The sequence below is a fragment of the Ascaphus truei genome, chromosome 16 (genome assembly GCF_040206685.1).
Source record: "Ascaphus truei isolate aAscTru1 chromosome 16, aAscTru1.hap1, whole genome shotgun sequence".
NCBI lineage: Eukaryota > Metazoa > Chordata > Amphibia > Anura > Ascaphidae > Ascaphus > Ascaphus truei.
In genome coordinates this window covers 27654355-27679332 of record NC_134498.1, presented here as the reverse complement: position 1 = coordinate 27679332, position 24978 = coordinate 27654355, and the positions used below count along the sequence as shown (strand labels likewise).

The window sequence follows — 24978 nt, the reverse complement described above, 5'->3', positions numbered from 1 at the left end:
AATCTTTTTGTGTTGACATCGCTAATTTTAGTTAATATGGCCAAAGGGTTCTTTCCATCAGTGAAAGTTTTCTTATCGTCGCTGGACCAGTTACAGAGACGTATCTGAATGGATTGATAGTGGGTATCAGGATCGGAGGATCCTTCTGATCATGTTTTATGGGATGTAGGATTGCAAGTCTACTGTGGAACTCTACACTGCTGTTTGTACAGTGTGTAAATTTCCATTGGTCAACTATTACAAATCCTGGTACGGTGATTTCGCCTCTGCAATTTATAAAAGCTTCCAATTGGATGGTGTAATAGCGCTGTTGCCATGGATGGTTGTGTAATTAATTTTCTTAACAAATACTTGTTTTCTAAAACGAAATAAAGATAGAAGTGAGCTCTCTGTGACATATAGGTAATGCAAGGATTGTCTCTTTCGGGCAGATCTCCGTTTGTCAGTGTGACGGAATATTCGCTGCTGAAAAACAACATCGTTCAACTTTGTCTGGAATTAACCACCATCGTGCAACAGGTAAGAAGTTGGGTATTACTGGTGGCACTGGTATTGTCCATGCTTTCTCTCTATCGGAACACACGGAGCGCATAGCACCATAAAACAGAAATCACTCAGTACTGCAATTGCCATAGTCATGTTAAGATTATTAGCAAAGTATGCAGCCCTATATATGACCATGTGAACCATCGGGTCTGGAAGACCTCAATGGAGTAGAACGAACAAAAGATACATAGTTCTAGGCATTAAAATGATGTTTATTGGCAAGATAACAGGATTTGTAAATTTGTGTCTAAACGCAGCATTATTCCTCTCACAACTGATTTATAGTCATTGTTATTTGCAATGCTACTGTATTTGGGGCTGGTCTTTACTGATTAGTTCACGTTCTTCCCTTTGTACCATGAGATGTTTATTTTATGGACTGTGTTTATTGAGGCGACCCTTTCCAGAAATACTTCCTTTAACATGAAATGCTGCATTGCACCTTTAGTTCCGTCCCACAGCACCCATAAACCCTCCACCATGAATTAAGTACCCCTTTAGTTCCTGTGTCCATCTCGGATGAAGATGCTTCCAAGGAAGTCCTTTGTACTACTCTTAACCTTTAATGTAAATGCTTGTCATGGAAAACAATGGTATTGTGGGCATTATTTCTCATTAACGCACATGTTCACTGTACCTGCCATAATTAGGTGATGCCATACACCTCTACCTGCCATAATTAGGTGATGCCATACACCTCTACCTGCCATAATTAGGTGATGCCATATACCTGTACCAGCCATAATTAGGTGATGTCATACACCTGTAACTGCCATAATCAGGTGATGCCATACTCCTGTACCTGCCATAATTAGTTGATGCCATACACCTGTACCTGCCATAATCAGGTGATGCCATACTCCTGTACCTGCCATAATTAGTTGATGCCATACACCTGTACCTGCCATAATCAGGTGATGCCATACTCCTGTACCTGCCATAATTAGTTGATGCCATACACCTGTACCTGCCATAATTAGGTGATGCCATACACCTGTAACTGCCATAATCAGGTGATGCCATACTCCTGTACCTGCCATAATTAGTTGATGCTATACACCTGTACCTGCCATAATTAGGTGATGCCATACACCTGTACCTTGTGAAACCCAGTGATTCAGTGTGGCGCTAAAACACAGTGATAGTGATATTTAAATAATATTAAAATAATATTAAATAATATATTGTGTAACTGAAAGAAACTCTCAACCTTCCAGGGAATATACACTGATTCCCTCACAAAACGTTTGAATCCAGGACAGGAAGGGAGCAGGATCGTCAGGAACACCCAGAAAAAAACATACAATAACAAATCATAGTGTAGTACTTAAGGACAATTATGGGTCAGATTTCAGGAAAAACTTGGCTCTTACGGATCGCCTACTTACAAGAAGCAGGATAAAAAACAGCGTTTTTGTATGTAAAGTTGAATAATATATTCCTCCGCCTAAGATAGCAGCATACAGCAGTCACTGATGGTTGTAAACTGGATAGTGTAATCGCCGGGGCTTTCGCTCTCACAGAACAGCAACCGCATTCATACAGAGAAAGAGGGAAACATAGTGTGTACCAGGTAACACTAAAAATTTATAAAAGAAGCATAGAAATGTGTACTCACAATGCAACGTGTGAGCACATTCACATAAAGGTTTCTTTGAATATCAGGCAGCTACACGAACGGCTTGGCAGTTGGAAATGTCCTCCACTCCACTCAGAAATCCCCTCCTCGAGGGTGCCCCCTCGTCCGGATAGATGGCGTCTGACGTCACTTCCTGGCCTCGGAGTGACGCCTTCCGGTGAGGACGGGAAGATCAGGGGGTATGGAAGACTCGCCGAGCCGCAGCAGCAGTGCCTCTGGGGTTGGAGCAGGCTATCAGACCATCAGGTTATGATGCAGCTGTACTCTGTCTCCTTCCTTAGCTTGGCTCAACGCGTTTCACTGCATCCGCAGCTTCCTCAGGAGCAATAATCATGTCCCCTAATGGGTGTTACTTAAATAGCATCATCAATTGAGATACTAATTGAAAACACATTTAATTAATTAATTTACACACAGATTCTCCCACAAGGGTACACAATTCTGTGGCCAAAAATATCGACGCATAAAATACATATAATAAATTGATTTTAATCACTCTATATTAAGAGATAAAAACATAATTAAAAACTATAATTAAAAAACTAGGATCATAATAAAACTCAAGTTGATAGTAATTAAATGGAGAGGATCCATATGTATACACAAGGGGAAAAGAGAGAAAAGACATTGATTAGTTAAAGGGACATAGGTATAAAATAAACCAGCATGATTTAATATAAAAGAATAAAAAATACAGATTAAATATGTGAATTATATCAAAATAGCCAAAGTGCATATGCAAAGTGCAATAATTAGAGGAAAGGTGCAATCTCAAAATCCACATTAAGACCATTTGGTGTCAAAGTGTTGAGTTTATGTACCTTATGTAAGGTACATAAACTCAACACTTTGACACCAAATGGTCTTAATGTGGATTTTGAGATTGCACCTTTCCTCTAATTATTGCACTTTGCATATGCACTTTGGCTATTTTGATATAATTCACATATTTAATCTGTATTTTTTATTCTTTTATATTAAATCATGCTGGTTTATTTTATACCTATGTCCCTTTAACTAATCAATGTCTTTTCTCTCTTTTCCCCTTGTGTATACATATGGATCCTCTCCATTTAATTACTATCAACTTGAGTTTTATTATGATCCTAGTTTTTTAATTATAGTTTTTAATTATGTTTTTATCTCTTAATATAGAGTGATTAAAATCAATTTATTATATGTATTTTATGCGTCGATATTTTTGGCCACAGAATTGTGTACCCTTGTGGGAGAATCTGTGTGTAAATTAATTAATTAAATGTGTTTTCAATTAGTATCTCAATTGATGATGCTATTTAAGTAACACCCATTAGGGGACATGATTATTGCTCCTGAGGAAGCTGCGGATGCAGTGAAACGCGTTGAGCCAAGCTAAGGAAGGAGACAGAGTACAGCTGCATCATAACCTGATGGTCTGATAGCCTGCTCCAACCCCAGAGGCACTGCTGCTGCGGCTCGGCGAGTCTTCCATACCCCCTGATCTTCCCGTCCTCACCGGAAGGCGTCACTCCGAGGCCAGGAAGTGACGTCAGACGCCATCTATCCGGACGAGGGGGCACCCTCGAGGAGGGGATTTCTGAGTGGAGTGGAGGACATTTCCAACTGCCAAGCCGTTCGTGTAGCTGCCTGATATTCAAAGAAACCTTTATGTGAATGTGCTCACACGTTGCATTGTGAGTACACATTTCTATGCTTCTTTTATAAATTTTTAGTGTTACCTGGTACACACTATGTTTCCCTCTTTCTCTGTATGAATGCGGTTGCTGTTCTGTGAGAGCGAAAGCCCCGGCGATTACACTATCCAGTTTACAACCATCAGTGACTGCTGTATGCTGCTATCTTAGGCGGAGGAATATATTATTCAACTTTACATACAAAAACGCTGTTTTTTATCCTGCTTCTTGTAAGTAGGCGATCCGTAAGAGCCAAGTTTTTCCTGAAATCTGACCCATAATTGTCCTTAAGTACTACACTATGATTTGTTATTGTATGTTTTTTTCTGGGTGTTCCTGACGATCCTGCTCCCTTCCTGTCCTGGATTCATACACCTGTACCTGCCATAATTAGTTGAGCCATACACCTGTTCCTGCCATAATTAGGTGATGCCATACACCTGTACCTTGTAAAGAGAGTAAAGGCTGCACTCCACCAATAAAATAATAATGCATACAATTTACCAGTGCTGCTGGTTCAAGGAAGTACCTGCCATGAAATCCAAAGTACACTTAGGAAAAAGAAGCTCCACGGGAGCGCTGGATCCCTTCTTTTTCCTAAATACACCTGTACCTGCCATAGTTAGGTGATGCTTCTGAGCAACAACCAGAAGACAAAATATGACAAGGGACAAGAAGAATTCATTAGATATACAGTAGCACCGAAAACAAATACACTACCTGCCACACAGGTACAGTTGGAGCGTCTGCATTTATGGTACTAAGAGAGTTAAAATGAATCCGCTCAGAATCTTACATCTGTTTTGTGCCTTAATATTTATGGATTAATTTCTCAGCGGACAGAGTCTGTGCACAGTAGAATAAAAAACAAGCTGGAGGAACGAAGGAGGCAAAATCCTCATTGGGGAAAATGTCAGGGGATCTGGCAAGATTTATATTTGCACTTCATGGTCAAAAATTCCTTTGATGTTCTTGCAGTATTCATCCTCTGGTTTTTTTTTTTTTACAGCACGAACAGTATTCAATTAATTAGATAGGTTGGTTTTGCCTCTGGCGGTTTTTGTACGTGTTCAACAGACTTAAAAGTGATTGTCTATTTTACTGTGTGTTACCGCATGTTAACGCTTTCATTTATTTTTTAGCATTTTTGCATTTTCCTAAAATACATCAAGTATCACATGTTGTAAATCCATTAAAAGATAAAATTGAATAGACTACAAAGAGCGACGTGCAACAAATGCACAATGTTATGTGATGCCCACACCACATTGCAGTCTTTTTTGTCCCAATTTAAGGCCAGAAACACTCTTTTCTATGCAGCGGTTTATTTATAGGGATTAAATCCTACAACAGGCCCACCGTCCCTTTAAGAAAACAAAATAATAAAATCAAATCCTATTCCCGTTAGGGAAACTAACTGATTTTTCTTCAGCCCTCTCTAAAGACCACTAGCCAACTATACTGGTTCCCAGCTAAAACATGCCCTGGCATATGCAACAAGCTACACAGTCTTTGCACACAGCAATAACAAAGGGTTTTTGCTTATCTGTTTGTAAGTCCTCCGGAGCAGATGTCCCTGCTTCAGCACGGCCTTGTCATCCTTCTTCTTAGGGGAACTCAGCCCCACTTGAGCCCAGACAAACTCCTCTGTAGGTTCATGTACCTACAGTATACATGCATAAATGAAGAACATTTAAAACGATGTAACCAATATAATGTAATGTACAATACATGCAAGGAAAATACAGGATAATATTCATAGCACTATATCAGTGAACAACCATTGCTGTAAAAAAAAAAAAACATACTGTATGTATAATTTATCCGAGCAAAAAAATCATGCCAGCAGAAAGCTATGTAAAAGCAAGAGATTTGCACTATAATATATCTGCATTATAAAAAAGGGAGAGATTTTATATTTCTGGGTTTAGCACTGATCATATGAATGTATTAATGCTAATAAAGCTAGCACTGCACTAAGCTATAATACTTTACGGTGAGACTGAGCATTCAGTAGATCCAGAGCCTTTAAAGTGGGATTCAAGTGATGAGAAATTGATACTTGTGTATCTGGATGCGAGCATCACTTCTTCATACATACTGAATACAGTGGCGGCCGCCTTTAATCTCCTGCGGCCGTTTCCCCGCGATTTTTGAAATCGCGGGCAGATGTGGCATGTTTTCAGCCGTTTTCGGCGCCGCGGGCGCTTTCAATGTTAAGCGCCATTAGCGCTATCTAGTCAATGCGGCCGACGCGCGGGGAAACGCGAGAGAAACGGAAAACTTCCAAGAATTTTCTCAGGGATGTTGGAGGTTAAAAGGGGCCGCGGCTGTATATTACGACTCACAGTGGTACTGTGTGTGTCTATACCCCAGGCGCCCACGTCTCACTTATTTAGGGACAGTCTCATTTTTAACTTTAATCGTCTCATAGAATTGAATGGATTTGTATGTCTTGAAGCCCGAATGCTTTTATTAAATTGTCATTTTTTTTGGTCTAGAGCAGGGGTGGCCAACTCCAGTCCTCAAGGGCCACTAACAGGTCAGGTTTTAAGGCAGTGGCGTAGCTAGACTCTCACGCCCCCGGGCAAAACAAATTTCAGGGCCCCATTAATATTAATCCTGACTGCAATTTTTTCTCCCTCACCCATCCTCTCCCTGATCCTCCATCTCATCATCCCTCCTCCTCCTCCTCATGATCCCTCCTCCTCATCTCTCCCCCTCATCATCATCACAATCTCTCCCCCTTTTCATCAGCTCTCCCTCCCTCCTCCTCAACTCTCTCCCCCGCCTCCTCATCATCAGATCTCCCCCTCCTTTTTGTGAACAGATTTTCAAATGTAAAAAACCAGGACACATGCGCCCCCCCCTTTTTTTTGCTTTCCTCCATCTCCCCCATGCTCACTCTCTCCCCCCCCCCCTGCATCCTCACCCCTCCCTCCGCATCCTCACTACTTCCCCCCCAGATAATCACTCTCTCCCCCCCACATCCTCACTCCCTCCCCCCTATCCTCCCTCTCTACCCAATTCTTCCCTCCCCCATCCACTCTTCTCCCTCTCCCCTCTCCCTCATCCATCATTTCTCGCCTCCCTTCCTCCCCCTACATTTTCTCTCCTCCCTTCCCCCATCTTCTCTCCTACCTCCCCCCCATCCTCTCTTTCTCTTCCCACCCCCCCATCCTCTCCCCTAAGCCCCCACTCTCCCCTCCCCCCACCCTCTCCCCATCCTCTCTATCCTCCCTCCCCATATATACACACAAACACTACACCATATACACACACACACACACACACCAAATATGCAACATTATTGTAACACACACACACACACACACACACCATATACACATTTATATTCATCATATAAAAAAACACTAAACATACAACATATACATGCACATAATGCATGAAACACACATATGCATTACAAATACACACACCAACACAGACACACACTTACCAACACAGACACACACTTACCAACACAGACACACACACTTATCAACAGACACAGAACCGGGAGCTGCAGAGAGGAGCAGCTACGGAGAGCTCTGCAGCGCCACCTGCTGCCCGGAAATGGTTAAGCAGCCAGGCAGACTCCTCCCTCCTTCTCCCTCCTACAGCTGTTCTGTGATCAGCTCCGCACTCCCTGGGGGGTGGGGGAGGGGGCAGGAGAGCGGGCCTCCAAGAGGACAGGCCCCCATGCTTTCTCCGGGCTGGCCAGGCTATAGCTACACCCCTATTTTAAGGATATCCCTGCTTCAGCACTGGTGGTGCGGTCGTTGACTGAGCCTCTGAGCCATCTGTGTTGAAGCAGGGATATCCTGAAAACCTGACCTGTTGGTGGCCCTTGAGGACTGGAGTTGGCCACTCCTGCTCTAGCAGTTTGTTTTACTTCAAGGGGAGTTTTAAAGCATACTTTTTCACACAATATATATTAATTAACTTCTCATGATGCAAGTGACTGCTAAATGCTTCTGGGACAGAGAATACATGTCAGCTTACATCTGCATACAGTATATACACTGATCAAAGCTTAATATGGAATTTCATGCGTTCTTGTGTGACGCTGTTTGTGATTTACGGTTTCGGCTTCAATAATAAAGCACCCAGCATTGCAGAGACACGCAGTCACACATTCCTAACTCGTATTGCCAAGAGGGAAACCCAACCAGTTTCCTTTATATTTTTTTAATTAAAGAGTTTATTTTATTTTTCTAAACACATATTCAAAGAAAAACAGTTATTTAAATACGTCCTTCCATTCATATAAAACTACCCGTTCTGGTATATTCTGTTATGCAATAAAACTACCTACTCTGATTAATCTACTCTACCTATTCAGATACATTTGCCAATTCTTATAAACCATTCTATTCCAATAAAACAATATATTTGCCATTTATAATGTGTGCATGTTTTCAATTCAAAGCAGCAAAACGTGAAATCTCATATAAAAAATGTTTTGTTAATAAATCATTTCTGTAGTATTAGATAGTGACTGTTTTTTTTTTTTTTTAAATTCAACACAATGCCATTTTTAATGTGTTAAAGCATCCTTTGCTTTCAATAGCAGGTTTTAGCCCACCTCCCAAGCAGTGCAAGATCTTGGCAACACTGTCCTGTTTGTGATCATTTGTTACCAATGTTCCCAGCAGTTTGAGCTGCAAACTGGAACAATAGACAATGTTACCTTAATAATATAAGAATACATTGTTGCTGCTGAGTTACACTGACTGAAGCAGCAATTATGTTAGGCACACAATCAGGATTTTGACAGAGTTATAACAGCAGCACCAAACTATTGCCTGCTTAGGTAAGAATGTAGAATGATACATTGTCACGTGGAAGAAGAAGAAGAAGAAGAAGAAGAAGAAGAAGAAGAAGAAGAAGAAGATTGCTGTTTGAAGAGTATGTAACCATTCATGTAAATACTCAAATATCTTAATTCTCTAACATAATAGAACTCTACATTATAACTCAAAATGGGCACTACTTCAGATCACACTTTATATCCTTGCCATTTCTCCTGAAAATGTGTTTTCTGCTCATACCAAATCTGTAACAAAAAAAAAAGTGGCGTTATACAACTCGATCCTAGAAGCCACTTAACTTATTTGCCCCAAAATTAGCCAAATATTTACAGCCAAACCCGTCACAGAGTTCAGCTTGTTCTGGCCCTTTACCCAATAAATACGGGAGAATCTGCAGACAGTGATTTATAATAATAGTGGCGTGCAGCCCTTAACTATGACTGCGTGATCTTATAGACCTAATAAACCACGTAATTAATGTAACAATACAAACGTTAACAAAAGAATTAATTCGCTAATAAATGCATATTTTTGAGTCTAGGTGCAAAGTTAATCTCTCCTGTTTTGCCTTCAAATACTCTCTGGGTGAGCTACCCACCTACAGTATCTCAACAAGCTGCTCACCCCTACCACATGCAGCACTTATCACCTGAGATCTGACTCCAAAAGACTGTTCATGGTCCCAAGGCTCAACAAAGTATCCGGCCGTTCCTCCTTCTCTTACCGTGCACCTCACACTTGAAGACTCTCAAAGCCGCCTCCAGTCTAAATTCGCTCAAAACTAAAGATGTCCCACTTTTGAATCTGGTTTGTAACTGTTAAACTGTTGTATCCGCCTACAACATATATATTATCTTCAACTGTTAATGCAATGTCTTTATATATAAAGTATAACCTCAGTTCATTTAATGTAACCATGTACAGGATATGTCACCATAACTCTGTGCCCACGACATATATGAAAAAAAAGAGGTATTACTTCCTGGTAAAACATTTTATAAATAAAATAAATAATTTTTTAAAAGGCAACTTACACATTGGGGAGACTTCCGGTGACGTCAGCTGGTATGGAGTAGCAGCCTGGGAGCTCCACAGACTCTCTCGAATAAACTCGAGAATAAGCACCCTTCCACTTAAAATTTTCACCCAAATTGATCACCCTCAAGTGGGGGAAATAACGATAAGATGTCCAGGCAACAAAGGAAGCCGGAATCACAAGCAGTCACGAAATACTTCTCCCCGCAGCAGAAAAGCCCCGAACAGCAATCTGCTGCACAAGATGGCGGAGGCACACGTGGCGAACAAGCAGCACAAGGCAAGCCTGCCAGAGCCAAAGAGACCTCCACACAGGAGCAGCCTTTAACCAGGGCCTTCATGGAGGAGCTACTGGCGGCCCAACATATTAAAATGCATGCATCCCTCCAAACGGAGATAAAAGCCGCGGTCAACGATCTCAAGCAACAGATTAACGGCCTAGTGGACAAAACCGCCACGCTGGAAGGCGAAATGGAGGAGACCCACACACGACAGACAGCAACGGAGAATGAGATCTTCAGGCTCCGAGAGGAAATCGCCCTGCTCAAGGACGGGTTGGAGGACCAGGAGAACAGGGATAGAAGACAAAATCTCCGTATTCGCAACATCCCAGAGACAGTTCTCCCTGGCCTCCTCCGCCCATACCTCCTGGACCTGTTTAAGTCTGTCTGTGATACACTACAAGACGGGGACCTAGAAATAGACCGGGCCCTATGGGCCCTAGGGCCCAGATCTGAGGACCCTGGAAGAAGGCGAGACGTAATAGGGAGGCTGCATAGCTATTCTACAAAAGAAAGCATTCTTCAAGCATGCAGAGAAAAAGAATCACTTACCTTTCTTAACGAACGGCTTCAAGTTTTCAGCGACCTCTCCAGTAAAACAGTGCTGCGGAGAAAGGAGATGAAACCCCTAACGACCCTACTGCGGGACCACGAGATCAGGTATCGTTGGGGGTTCCCCTTTAAGCTTACAGCCAATAACAAGGGCAAGTACCTCACGATCAGATATCCTGAGGATATGGGCCCGTTCGCGCGGGCTCTGGGGCTGACCGCGCCAGCGGCGTGGACGCAGGAACATCACCAAGCCCCAGTCCAGAGCGAAGAGGAGGACAACAACATCGAGCTGAGAAGAATGGAGGCCTCAGCAAGTAACAAGACGCCCAAACGCTGAGGGGGCCGACGGAGAAGACGATCCAGCGCTGCCTACACTACCGCGATATTTCCCAGCGCAAACAACGCGGGACTAACCCCCCCACCACCGAGAGCATAGTCTAAAAGTGACGGAATCCAGAAGCTAGAGATCAGGCGCCCCAGGACGGAGAGGGCATCCACAAAAGTCCGTGGTCTTCCTGCCACAAAGTTTTAAATCAGTTTTAAGTTAAATCGTTGGAAAGTTTTTTCCCCCTGGGGAGCCGACCCGTCCGGCTCAGGCTTACACAGCTGGGAGGCCAGCATGGTTCCAGAGGCCTGGCCCCGGGGGGTGGGGGGAGGGAGGTGGTGAGATCCATTATATCTTGGCAGAAGACTTCGAACAGTAAGTACTGCCCCCTCTAAGCTCGCTAAGGCTTCCCCCCCCCCAGGTGAAAGGTCCAATTTGTCACTGCCGAGTGACAAGGGAAAAACGGCACAGCTCCAGACACCGAGAGAGTGCTCCCCCCACTTCCCCCCCCCCCACCTTCTTCCCCCCCTCACCTCCCTCCCATGGCCGAGCCAATACCCCCCTCGGCAGGTATCCGAATTCAATGGGGCAAACAAGCCCACGCGTCCCCCCCCCTCCTCCCTTGGACTACCACACAAAGGGTCCCCGCGCCCCATATACCTACTCCACTAACCACTTCACCTAGCTAGGCTGTAAGGGTCTGTACACAAGAACTCCTGGAATGACCCTGTAACCCTGGTCTCAGGGTTGAGTTGACTTACCAGAGTAAAACCGGATTTTGGCCTCCAGAACATTCGGGCAAGGGGCACACATACCAACAGGCCAAGAGGCCCTAATAGAGTTGAAACACCACACAACGTATAACCCAGCCAGTAGGCAAACAAATGCTTTGCTAGGTAACTCAGGTCTACTTAGAAAGAAATGCACAGAACTCTTCCCTCCCCCCCCTTCCCTCTCCCTTTCCCCCCCCCTTCCCTCTCCCCTCCCCCCCTCTCCCCTCCCCCCCCCCTCTCCCCTCTCCTCTCCCCTCCACCCTCCCTCCCTCACCCCTCCCTCACCCCCCTCACTCCCCCCTCCCTCTCTCCTCCCCCCCTCCCCTCCCCCCCTAGCCCCCCCTCTCCCCTCCCCTCCTAGCCCCCCCCCCTCCCTCTCCCCTCCCCTCCTAGCCCCCCCCCTCCCTCTCTCCTCCTAGCCCCCCCCCTCCCTCTCCCCTCCCCTCCTAGCCCCCCCCCTCCCTCTCCCCTCCTAGCCCCCCCCTTCCCTCTCCCCTCCCCCCCTCTCCCCTCCCCCCTCTCCCCTCCCTTCCCCCCCCTACCCCCCCTCCCCCCTCTCCCCTCCCCCCTCTCCCCTCCCTTCCCCCCCCTCTCCCCTCCCTTCCCCCCCCCACCCTCCTCTCCTCTCCCCTAAACCACCCCTCCCCAAGGCTATACAAGGCAAAACATACAGTACAAACTGGAGTCAGCAGTAATACTTCTGGCTTGAACTGAATGTTGACTTTGAGTATAAATCTTCAAGCGTGCGTATACACACTATTTGTCAAGTATGACTGTGTGAAACGGATCATACAAAGGACCAGGTCCCTGAATGTTAATAATGTAAATATATCTCCTTAGGTATAGATAAGTATTGTAGGATAAATATGTCTGCTTTAATTGGGAAAAGGTAGAGCAACATGCCCCCCCTCACCCATCCCCCCCCTCCCATTCCCCCCCCTCCCCCCCTCCTCCTCCCCTCCTCCCCCTCCTCCCCCTCCCATTGCCCCCCCTCCTCCCCCCCTCCTCCCCTCCTCTCCTCTCCACTCCCTCGCCCCCCCCCCTCATCTCCCCCCCCCCCTCTACCACCAAGGGTACTTAAGGCAAACTATGTGCTTTTGAGTTGCTAGAGATATCCCTTGATGGAACGGAATGTCATCTGGTATAATATACTCTCAGGCGTGGATATACATATAATACTTACCAAGTATGTTCGATGGATACAGACGGTGCAAAAACATATGTCCGTGAATGTTAACTATGGAAATGTACCACTTCATGCATATATTTTTTACTGTATGATAAATATGTCTACTACAAATGGAAAAAGTAGAGCGAAATGTTCCCCTCTCCCCCCCCCCCACCCCCCCACCGCCCCTCCCTCCCCCACCACCCCCCTCCCTCCCCCACCACCCCCTCCCCCCCTCCCCCCCTCTCCCCCCCTTTTCACCCCCCCTCCTCACCCCCACTCCCCCCCCTTTTTCACACCCCCCTCCTCACCCCCACTCCCCCCCCATTTATACCCCCCCGTCCTCTCCTCCACCTCCCCCCCATCCCCCCCAGTCCACCCCCCCCTTCCCCCTCCAAGGTTACCCAAGGCAAACTATGTACTTTTGAGTCGCTAGAAGTACCCCTGACTTGAACTGAATGTCAAATGGGATAATATATCCTTAGGCGTGGATATATATAATATTTGCCAAGCATGTCTACTGGATACAGACCGTGGAAAGTCACACATCCTTGAATGATAACTATGCAAATGCACCACTTCATGCATATATTTTTTACTGTATGATAAATATGTCCACTACAAATGGAAAAAGTAGAGCGAAATGTTCCCCTTTCCCCCCCCTCACCCCCCCTCCCTCCCCCACCACCCCCTCCCCCCCATCCCCCCCGCCCCCCCTTCCCCCCCCACCCCCTCCCCCCCCATCCCCCACCCCCTTCTCCCCCCCTTTTTTCCCCCCTCCTCCTCCCCCCCTCCCCCTCCCCCCTCTCCCCCCTCCTTTCCCCCCCCCCCACCCACCCCCACTCCCCCCCCCACCCTCTCCTCCACCCCCCCCTTTCCCCTCCAAGGTTACCCAAAGCAAATTATGTACTTTTGAGTTGCTAGCAGTACTCCTGACTTGAACTGAATGTCAAATGTGATATGTCCTTAGGCGTGGATATATACAATACTTACCAAGCATGTCTGCTGGATACAGACCGTGGAAAGTCACACATCCCTGAATGATAATTATGTAAATGTACCACTTTATGCGCATATTCTTACTGTTTGATAAACATGTCTGATCCAAATGTAAAAAGTAGAGCATGTTCCCCTTTCCCCCCCCCTCCTTTCCTCGACCCACCCCATCCCCCGCCCCACCCCCCACTCACCCCCCATCCCCCCCCCCTTTCCCCCCCTCTAGCCCCCTGCCCCACCCACCCAATCCCCTCTCCCTCCCCCCCCCACTCACCCCCCATCCCCCCCCCCCACCCCACCCCACACTCTCTCCAGCTAAGAATCCCCGGCAAAGCCTCACTAATATATGACTGCCCCAGGGACCCTGCCCTACTAAGTGTAAACAGGATAGGGTATTATGTATATAATTCAGTTGAGTCTGCACCCTTGGTTTGTTTGCTCCCCAGTTTAGGGGTCAGCGGATTTCTCCAAACGGGCCTTAAGCCCACATGCCGGTCAACAACACCGGTAGCAAATACGGAGGACCCCTTGCGGGCCTCTTCTCACTCTATTCTTTCCTGACGACCCTGTCCCATCAGGCCTCTTATCCCTCCCCCTCCCCCCCTCCAATGCCTGCCCTGTTGTTTCTATACCCTCCCCCACACCCGAGGCCCACTGAAGTACCCCCCCACCCTTAGACAGAACCAGGCGACCCATTGTGTTGCTCCCCTCCCCCCTTCCCCCGAAGCCTAATGGGGCACCCTGCTCACGCCTACCCTGGCTGGGCGAATTAAGATCCAAGATAAAACTCTTGACATGGGAATTCCAAGAGTTTCGGAGCCCAGGGCCCCGAAAGAAAACAAACAAAAAAAATGTCCTCCATTAAACTGATATCAAGGGCCTAAATTCCCTGAGGAAAAGGAAGCTAGTACTAAAGGATTTGAAAAAGGGCCTAAATTCCCTGAGGAAAAGGAAGCTAGTACTAAAGGATTTGAAAAACTCCAAGGGGGATGTAGTCTTTATTCAGGAGACTCATTTTAACTCCCCGACCCCCCCCAACACATTCAAAAGTGTATTCCCTCAGGCATATTATGCCTCGTCCCCAAGTAAAAAACGAGGAGTAGCCATTCTCTTTAGAACAGGGACCCCCTTTGCGCTTTCCAAGACCCAGTCAGATCCAGATGGCCGATTTCTGATAGTTCAAGGGACACTAGCAGGCACACCAATCACACTACTCAATATTTATGCCCCTAATGAAAATCAAATTCCATTCCTCAGGAAACTTCTTGAGTCTTTGGAACAACAATCCCTCGGGTCTCTGATCATAGGCGGAGACTTTAACATGGTGGCCTCCCACACGCAAGACAAGTCAAACCCCACTACAGCCACCCCTTTAACCCCCCATGCTATATACATTTCACAGTCCCAAAAGAAAGCCAAGAAATTTAGGGACATTATGGAGGAATTCTCTTTAGTGGATATCTGGAGGGCCCAGCACCAGAGTCAAAAGGACTACACCTTTTTCTCCTCCCCTCATCAGTCTTACTCGAGGATCGATTATTTTCTAGGTACAAAAAATATCTTCCAGCCCTCAGCCCAGTCAAGTATAGGTTCAATCACCTGATCCGACCACGCACCCATAGATCTCACCTTATCCTTACCCTTTGTTAAAAATACGCAATACAAATGGAAGCTAAATGACTCAATGCTAAACTACCCAGACACAGAGGCAATTATACGAAAGAAACTTTCATTATATTTCCAACAGAACATGGGGTCTGTCTCCACCCCAGCCACGCTCTGGGAGGCCCATAAAGCCACACTCAGAGGAGATCTAATTTCACTAGCCTCATATAAAAACTAAATAAAAAACAAGCTCCAAAAAGAACTAACAGACAAAATTGCCCACCTTGAGCAACAACACAAAGCCACAACATCAAAAAAAATACTTAAACAACTAAATCTAGCTAGGTCGGCCCTTAAACAGTCCCAGCTGGAAGATGTCGAAAAGGCACTCAGGTGGACTAAACAGAAATATTTTGATAAATGCAACAAGGCCGATAGACTGCTGGCCGCCAAACTTAGGGGAACCAGAGTTAAGTCTCAGATAACCCGCATTAAGACCCAGAAGGGACAGGTTACGTACATCGAAAAAGAAATAGCGCAGGAATTTGCGGATTTCTACTCCGATCTATATAACCTTCACCCCCCTGGGCAAGACCAGGTCAGTCCTGACACAATCACCCATTATCTGGAAAAATGCTCCTTACCAACATTGTCCAGTGAGGAAATAGAGACACTCAATAAAAAGATAACACAGGAGGAACTAAACCGAGCCATAAGTTCACTAAAACTATCCAAAGCCCCGGGCCCGGATGGCTTTTCTAACTCCTACTATAAAGTGTTCAGGTCCATCCTCTCGCCTCACCTACTCAAAATGTTTAATTCTTTTCTCCAGGGTGAATTAATCCCCGCAACAATAACAGCCGCAAACCTTGCTATAATCCACAAAGAGGGTAGAGACCCGCTCCTCTGCGGGAACTACAGGCCCATTTCCCTTCTAAACACAGATCTCAAGATCTACAGCAAGATACTAGCAAACAGGTTAAACCCAATTCTCCCTAGACTCATACATGTTGACCAAGTAGGTTTTGTGTCGGGAAGACAGGCCTCCGACAATACCCGCAAAATTGTGGATATAATTGACCACGTGCATCTCACAGGTTCCAAAGCAATGATTCTGAGTCTGGATGCCGAAAAGGCATTCGACAGAATCAAGTGGTCCTTTCTAGACCAAACTATGCAGAGGTTTGGCTTCTGTGGACCCTACCTAGAGGGAGTGAGAGCCCTCTACCAAAACCCCACGGCTCACGTAAAACTTCCAGGGGGCCTCACAGACCCAATACAAATCAGGAATGGGACTAGACAGGGCTGTCCACTATCACCTCTTTTATTCGCCCTAACCATTGAGCCCCTCGCAGCCACAATTAGAGACGAAAATAGTATAAAAGGAATCCCAATAGCAGATAGGGAGCACAAAATCTCCCTGTTTGCGGATGACGTGATTCTAACACTTGTGGACCCCCATGTCTCCCTTCCTAATCTCCAAAGAGCCCTAACCCAATTCGGAGCAGTCTCTGACTACAAAGTAAACATGGACAAGTCAGAGGTCCTAAATTTGTCCCTTTCTGATCAAACATGGAAACTAATTCAAGCCAACTACAAGTATAAATGGAGTAATACCTATATAAAATATCTGGGAGTTAAAATATCCAACTCCTACAATACACTTTATCAATATAATTACCCCCCCCTATTCGATCAAATCAAAAAAGATCTAGAAGCATGGAAAAAGTATCAGATATCGTGGTTTGGGAGGATAGTCTCATTAAAAATGAATATCCTTCCAAGACTACTCTATTACTTTCAAACACTTCCAATCCCTATCCCACAAGCAGTGTTAAAAAACGTCCAATCCCAATTTTCCCAATTTATCTGGAACGACAAAAAACCTAGAATCCCCAGAACAGTGATGCTCTCGCCAAAAGAGAGAGGAGGTCTGGGTGTCCCCGACATAGTTAAGTATTACCAAGCGACACAACTGAAGCAGGCTGTAGTTTGGAATTGCGACCCGGCCTTGGCTTCTTGGCTTGAAATAGAGACCCACTATGCACGTCACAACCCCCTTCAGGTGGCAATGTGGTCCCCGAGCAATAGCGGGGTGGGTTCACAGAGGTATGAACTAGGAGCAATGAGATGCTTGTGGAATGTATGGCTTAAAAGCAAAGGGAAGTACGGTCTGCTAGCATCCCCCTCCCAGCTCACACCACTCTTCGGGAACCCCAACTTCCCTCCAGGGTGTTCCCCAAGACAATTTGACCAATTCCAGGGTCACAATATTAAGCTGGTTGCTGATCTGCTGCAGAAAGCGGGAATATTGACCTATCAAGAGCTAAAAGGCAAATATCAGATAGAAGACCTCCACCTATTTAAGTACCTCCAGGTTCGCCACTTTCTATTGGCAGTGGCCCCAACCGCCAAATTCCCTCCGCTCACCAGATTTGAATCTCTCTGCACTAAGACCACACATCAAAGGGGTCTGATATCTGAGATCTACAAAGGTCTGGAGATTACATCCCAAGACCCAGATCACAGGTATATGCAAAAATGATCAGAGGACCTCCATATCCAAATAGATAAGGAAGACTGGGCGGAGATCTGGGAGCAAGCAACAAAAACTTCAATCTGTACAATAACAAAAGAAAACATCTATAAAATTATGTATCAGTGGTACCTGACTCCAGCTAGACTGAGCCAAATCTACCCCGGCACACTAGACCTCTGCTGGCGGGGATGTGGTGAAAAGGGGGACATGGCCCACATTTGGTGGTCATGTCCGGAGATACAAAGGTACTGGACCATGATCCAGGCTCTTATCTTTGGAGTAACAGGACTTACCCTCCCTCTCGACCCACTGACTCTGGTGCTGAACAAACCAATAGAGGATATCCCCTCTCCAATGTCCAGGCTTATCATGGCTATACTAACGGCAGCCAGGTGTGCTATAGCAGCATCCTGGAAACAAATCAAGGCCCCCTCGAGAACCTCAGTGATCAGAAGAATAGACGAGGTGATGAGTATGGAGAAATTGACTGCTATGCTTCAAAAGAAGATGCCTCAATTCCAAAATACCTGGGACCCGTGGATAGAGAGATAAACCTTGAGAATGACAGGAGGGAGAGACCCTGAACTGGACAAATCTGTAATGAATCTAAGGCGAGGATCCCAGGAGGGCCTCGGGGTTCCACACTCCCACCCCCTGTTTCCCTTTGTTAGTCTACCTCCCTCCCCCCCCCCTTGCCTTCAATCCCTCTACATCTTTTCCTTGCTCTTTTCTTTCTATCTCACCTCTTCCTTTACACTAGGAAAACGAGAAAAAGATGTTGGTCACGATGTATCTAAACTAAAGGTCATGGGCTCATGACAACAATGTATGTACAGTAATATGTGAACTTGACCAATAAAAGAAATTGTTACAAAAAAAAAGGCAACTTACAAATATACTCTAGGTTAAAGTATCTGTCGTCTAAATTTAGCATAGGTTGAACTGAATGAACCTCATCTACTATATAACTATGCCCATGGTACAATAAAGTGTATAAGAACAGAACATATTAGTGGACTGAAAACCATTCTTTTTTTCCCTGCATACTTTTAATTACCCTAGGGCAGGGGTTCTCAACACCAGTCCCCAAGATCCCCCAATAGGTCATGTTTAAGGATATCCCTGCTTCTATAGTTTGCAGATAATACAAGATCAATTATTCACATTAAAAGTTCCCCGCAACAGTTTTTAAATAATTTTGTTTCATATATAACTATATGTAACCTCTCCGCTGAGCTATTAAATATGTCATCCTATACGATGTAAGTGTTTTCACTAATTTAATTAATTAGTAGCCTAACATGGACACAGAGAGGCAGTTACAGTAACACTAGTGTGTATGTGGGATATAATCCCAGTCTTCAGGGCTCAGCTGTTTGTGGTATATAATTGATTAAGGCTTAAGTCACAGTTCCTCTGGTCATTAGAGCTATTTGATAAAGGGACAACAGTCCTGAAACGCATCAGAGTGTTTATCTGTACTCCTGATGACCACCCAATAAATTCGTTTTTTAACTTGAACTGGTGTGCAGCCCCCATTGTCTACAGCCGCAGTGCTCTGCCGTCGGACCCCACGGGACCACCCACCGCCTACAGTAACACTAGGCTTTCGGATCCATGTTCCCTCCAAAACAAGACCACCAAAAGATCAGCATTTTCAGCGGAGTACCAGAATGAAACCATGCAGCAGGAGTGAGGGAGAGCCAGGCTCAGCATGTGCGAGCCCGAGCTGGTTTTATTCCATTCAAAGCAAGCTCCCATCCAATTTAGAATAACTGTTGAGAATGTGAAAGTGAGTCAGTCTGGCAGATTGTAAGAAGGAGGTAAACAAGACTTGTAGTAGGTAGGTGTTTTGTAGTAGCTCTGGTGCCCGTGGGCTACGCTATTTTATTCATCTCATATGTATTTATCATGGGCATCTCAAAGTCAAACACTGTGTGTGCGCTTCACCCTGCACATCTGCTCATGTACTGTAAATAGCAATGATCACACACATCTGCATGACAGATGCACTTCTACTCACTGTCCACAGTTCCATGACAGATTCTTTAAAAAAAAATCAATTTCCTCTTTACTGTACAGATACATTTGTTCTTTGATTGTGTGCTGTATGTACTATGGAACACATAATACAATATGTACAGTTGTAGAATTTTTTTGTTATTGGTTATTATTTTCCCATTGCAAGAAAAAAAAATGAATGACTGATTTTCAACACATCTGTAATTGTCAGTTCTTGATACTTGCAGTGGAGATGTTCATTTTGATACATAGTTCTTGGTAAAATATTTTGCATGAATCAATATTTTGTGGTGCGGGAACAGTCTAATAGTAGCAGATGTAATGATGGCAGCAGTGACATGTGCCTTGTAAGTAGTAGTATAGTGATTAACCGATCATTTGAAAACCTCACTCAGCCTATAAACTTGTAGGTAGGTGCATTAAAGTAACCATTTACCATCAGGCCCCAGATCCCCTTATGCTGTGTTCCCTGGAGGCATCCCTCAACCCCCAAAGGTAAAACTCTTAGATTTTTCGAGTGAGAGAGAAGGGGTAGATCAGGGGTCTCAAACTCAGTCATCAAGGACCACCAACAGGTCAGCTTTCATGGATATCACTGCTTCAGCACAGGTGGCACAATCAGTGACTCAGTCGACCTCTGGGGTAGATTGAGTGAGAGAGGAGGGGAGAGCGTGAGTGAGAGGAGGGGGTAGAGAAGAGGTGAGTGAGATGAATGAGTTGAGAGGTGGGGGGGGGGGGGGTGGGAGTGGCTGTAAGGTGGTAGTGGGACAGTTGCCCCGCCATAACAATCCCATTTAATGGTACACCTGAAAAAAAAGTTGGCCCCCTATATAAACTGTAATACTCTGCGATACTTCAGTGATACAGAAAGGACACATTCCAGGACCAGGGACAGCAGTGTCCTGTGAAGGAAGAATAAGTGCGCAACCCAAAAAAACAACTTTAAAGTGTTAAAAGACTAATATCAAATTAAAACAACTATTAATGTGAACCCCTATATATCGTGTCGTACTATGCACACGATTTTGGGCACAACCTTACTGTGGAAGTGAAAAAAGTATTAAACCATACAAAACCGTTGGTTGATGGCGTATGCTGCTATAGTTAGAGAGTGGCTCGGCACTCCCACAAACTAGAGATAAAAGACAAGAAAAAAGCGCAAAACGCAAATAGTGAAGTATATCAAATAACGTATTTAGTATAAAAAAGGGGTAAGTATTCTGCGTACATCAATATAAAAGAACATAAACATTTCGTGTATCATAACAGTCACTCACTGAGACGATCCGGATGATGGTCACGAGTTGCAGTCTGTGTGAGACACCCAGATGACGTCTGGAGACTGCTGAAGACCACTTACCTGAGGGATCCTCTTCTACTGCCCACCCTGATGTCAGCTGTGTGGCAAACTCGTGTTATGATACACGAAATGTTTATGTTCTTTTATATTGATGTACGCAGAATACTTACCCCTTTTTTATACTAAATACGTTATTTGATATACTTCACTATTTGCGTTTTGCGCTTTTTTCTTGTCTTTTATCTAACAGCAGTGTCCTGCCTGCTCTTGACCACACTACCAGAATTCCATACTACCTGCAGAGTAGGATTTAAGCTGCTGTTTATTTCTACGTACTGGTAGTTAGCATGTTACTTTTCATTTGGCCACCAATCTGAAATTTTACTGAAAACACAGCCCCGCTGCTTTCCGCAACATAAAGCAATCAATCATATATTTTTTTTAGCTGTTTTGCTGTTTTTTTTTAATAAAGCCATAGCCCAAAACGACAATGTGGGATATTTATGTTTTTATTTTCAGGATTTATTAGCGTTTAAGATGGGAATGGGAATTTTGGTGACAATTATGTGCTTCTGAATTTATTGTGCACTGGTGCTAATTCATTTCCTCGCCATCGTTTCACAATCTACCCCAGGCACTTAAAAAAAATAAAAAATGACACAGCATTATTTGTTGTAGAGCGTGTTCTTTTTTACTCACTGTGCTATGCAGCTGCTACTTTCTGTATATAAACATGCAAAATGTAACTTGCATAAAAGTGCTATCAAAGAATTCTACTTTATGTGAGTCACTTCTAGACATTACCCATACTCAGGCCTATAGCTGAGGGGTAGCCAACTCCAGTCCTACCAACAGGTAAGGTTTTCAGGATAGCTCTGCTTTAGCACAGGTGGCTCAATCAGTGGCTAAGTCAAAGACTGAGCCACTGATTGAGCCACCTGTGCTGAAGCAGGGATATCCTGAGAACCTGACCTGTTGGTAGCGTTTGAGGAGTGGAGTTGGCCTCCCCTGTTAACCTCTACATTGAAGGCTGTTCTGGCAGGGTAGAGATTATTTCTTAGTCTGGGCACATAGTGGAGGAGTTGCTTCGTGCTCGCGCCCGGCAAGCACACTTCCGTAGTTGGCTATTGCTGTTAGCCAAGTGCCTGCGCACCTGCCGGCGACGTAGCGCGCTGACATGGCAGCATTTTGAGGAGACGCATGACGTCAGTTTTGCCCCCCAAAGTTGTGCAAGGATCACGCGACCTTGTTTGGCTTTAATTCAACTTTTTGGAGAGAAAAAAAAAAGGGCAAAGTTTTACCAAAGTTTAAAAATTAATTAGTAAAAACAGCAATTTTTTAAAATAGCAATTGCTCCATTTTAGCAATAAGAAAAACGGCTAAATTGGAAAAAAATGTTTAAAATATTGCAAGAATAAGTTGCTCACTGGAATGTGACCAGTTCACATATATCTATTTGTGACCCCTTTTAAGACAAAGGATTTGTGTGTCGAAGCCAAATGTGTCTGCTGCCCGTACCTCAAGTATAAGAACCACATCAACCGTGGTCCTTCCGTGTCATCATTAGCCAGAGAGATTTGCTGCCTCGTCAGAGAAAAACAGATTTGTTCCAGCAAAGCAATACAGGACATCAGGGTTTGTTTTACCATGAAATAATAATTCAGTATCTAAAAGTAAGGTAGTCCGATGAAGAAATGCAATTTCATGTAAAAGTCACAGGTGCAGAAGGTTAAACATTCACATTTAAAAAGTCTACGGTGCTTTCAAAGAGAGGAGCCGGAGGCACGAAACATTTATCAATGTCCACTCGCAAGTGTCATGGGCTAGTCTTCTGTGACATGGCCAGATTCTGTTTGGGAAGGTCATTTCATCGATGTGGGCAAACATTATGTTGAATTGGTGGAATTAATGATGATGTATCTTCAATGCACAAATTGGTTTCCATTCCTTAAAAGAGCAGTACGTGCTGGAAGGGATATTCATGTACCTCCTAGAAAATGAAGAGGACATCAAGGATTTACTGAGGTGTGGAGCAGTCATTATAGGAATATCATCAGTTAAGAATTTGGGTTCTTTAATTTCGAAGCTTTAGACCAGGGGTGGGCAACTCCAGTCCTGAAGGGTCACCAACAGGTCAGGTTTCCAAGATATCCCTGCTTCAGCTCAATCAGTGGCTCAGTTTACTCCCCAGAACATCAGCTTGTTAATGTACCAAACGTTATCTCTAATTGTGCTAGGGAACGATTTGGGTAGTGGTATAATGGTATAAGTGAGGGGTGCACAAACTGGGGGACGCGACTCTACCTGCGGGGGGCGCAGGGTTTGCAGAGGCCTTGCACGCTTCCCGAAGGCACTTAAATCAAATGCCAGGGAAGCGGCGAAGGCCTCTGTAAACTTCACTTACCTTGGTTCAGACGGCTTCTGGAGATGCGTCAAATGATGCCGCGGAGTCATGTGACATCACGTTGCTATGGCAACATGACGCCAAGAATGCCGGAACCAAGGTAAGGGGGGGGAGGGGACGCATGGAGAGGGGGACAGCCGGCAAGGGGGCGCAGGAGAAAAAGATTGCGCTCCCCTGGTATAAGTTATCAATATTTGTATCTGTAACTGCAAAGTGTGTCTATCCATACCTATCCCATTTATCACTAGCATTTTACTACCCACTTTTTTTTAAAAGATGTGATAGAATCCCAAAATCAAAAATATATACACAAAACAAAATGTTATTACATTTATTTTCAAATAAAGTTTAGTTTTATTTGAGACATGAAAAACTAGTATTTTAAAACCAGTGCTTTCCTAAGCTTTGTGTCTGTATTGGCCTCTAATCTGCAATATGATTGAGATGTTAATGTTGGAAAAGTTTTAGGCATTATAATTAACAAGCCAGGGGAGTTCAAACACATCTCCGGATCCGAGAATGTGCACAAATTAAAGGGACAAAAATAAAATAGGTTACACGTTTATGCAGTTCAAATAAAGTGCATTATTTACAAATGGCTGCATGAATTAACCAAATCTAGGTTGTTTCTTTAAATAGGCATAATATATACCTCTTTACCAGGGGTAGCCAACTTCAGTTCTCAAGGGCCACCAACAGGTCAGTTTTCAGGATATCCCTGCTTCAGCACAGTGCCTAAATCGAAGACTGAGCCACCTGTTCTGAAGCAGGGACTGATTGAGCCACCTGTGCTGACGCAGGGGCTGATTGAACCACCTGTACTGAAGCAGGTATAGCCTTAAATGCTTGTCTGTTGGGGGTCTTGAAGACTGGAGTTGAGCCCCCCTGTCTTAAAGTTACATGGTAAACAGACTCACCATCGGCCAAGTTAACATAAAACGCCGCCATACAGTATACAGTGCACAGATTACCCTTGCATCATATGATAATTTATTAGATTTTTATTTTACTGCAGTGTGTTGCTATACAGATGCAGCGGCCATTATTTTAACAAATCACGCGGTGTATACCTCGAAATACCCATGTCATGGCGCTGGATTTCTTCCAACCTTCCCGCCTTAAGACGCGAGTGCTGGCGAGTGCATAAAAAGGCATTTTAGTGTTCTGGCTTTTAAACACCTGAAATTGACACAGTAGCACAATACTGTACACATTACAATTCATTCATTTCATTGCATTTCATTGCGCACAATCCATGAAATTCAAACAAAGCAACCGTGATAAAACACGTGTGCCTGGGGCGATT

At 44.7% G+C, this 24978-nt stretch overlaps 1 protein-coding gene and 1 long non-coding RNA gene across 6 annotated transcripts in view; one reads left to right on the top strand and one right to left on the bottom strand.

Moving 5' to 3' along the window:
• LOC142467326 (connector enhancer of kinase suppressor of ras 2-like) overlaps nt 1-24978 on the top strand; it is a 497579-nt gene that overhangs the window by 217996 nt on the left and 254605 nt on the right. For all 5 annotated transcript variants that reach the window (XR_012788363.1, XM_075572875.1, XM_075572877.1 and 2 more), the window contains exon 4: nt 432-519. Coding sequence is in view for 4 of the 5 variants with exons in the window: in XM_075572875.1 (XP_075428990.1) it covers nt 432-519 (88 nt within the window). In the remaining variant the exon portion in view is untranslated. The remainder of the gene's footprint in view (nt 1-431; nt 520-24978) is intronic.
• The window catches only part of LOC142467327 (uncharacterized), a 99225-nt gene continuing 96463 nt past the window's right edge, over nt 22217-24978 (bottom strand). Inside the window, exon 3 of the long non-coding RNA XR_012788364.1 lies at nt 22217-23258. This is a non-coding gene — a long non-coding RNA (uncharacterized LOC142467327). The remainder of the gene's footprint in view (nt 23259-24978) is intronic.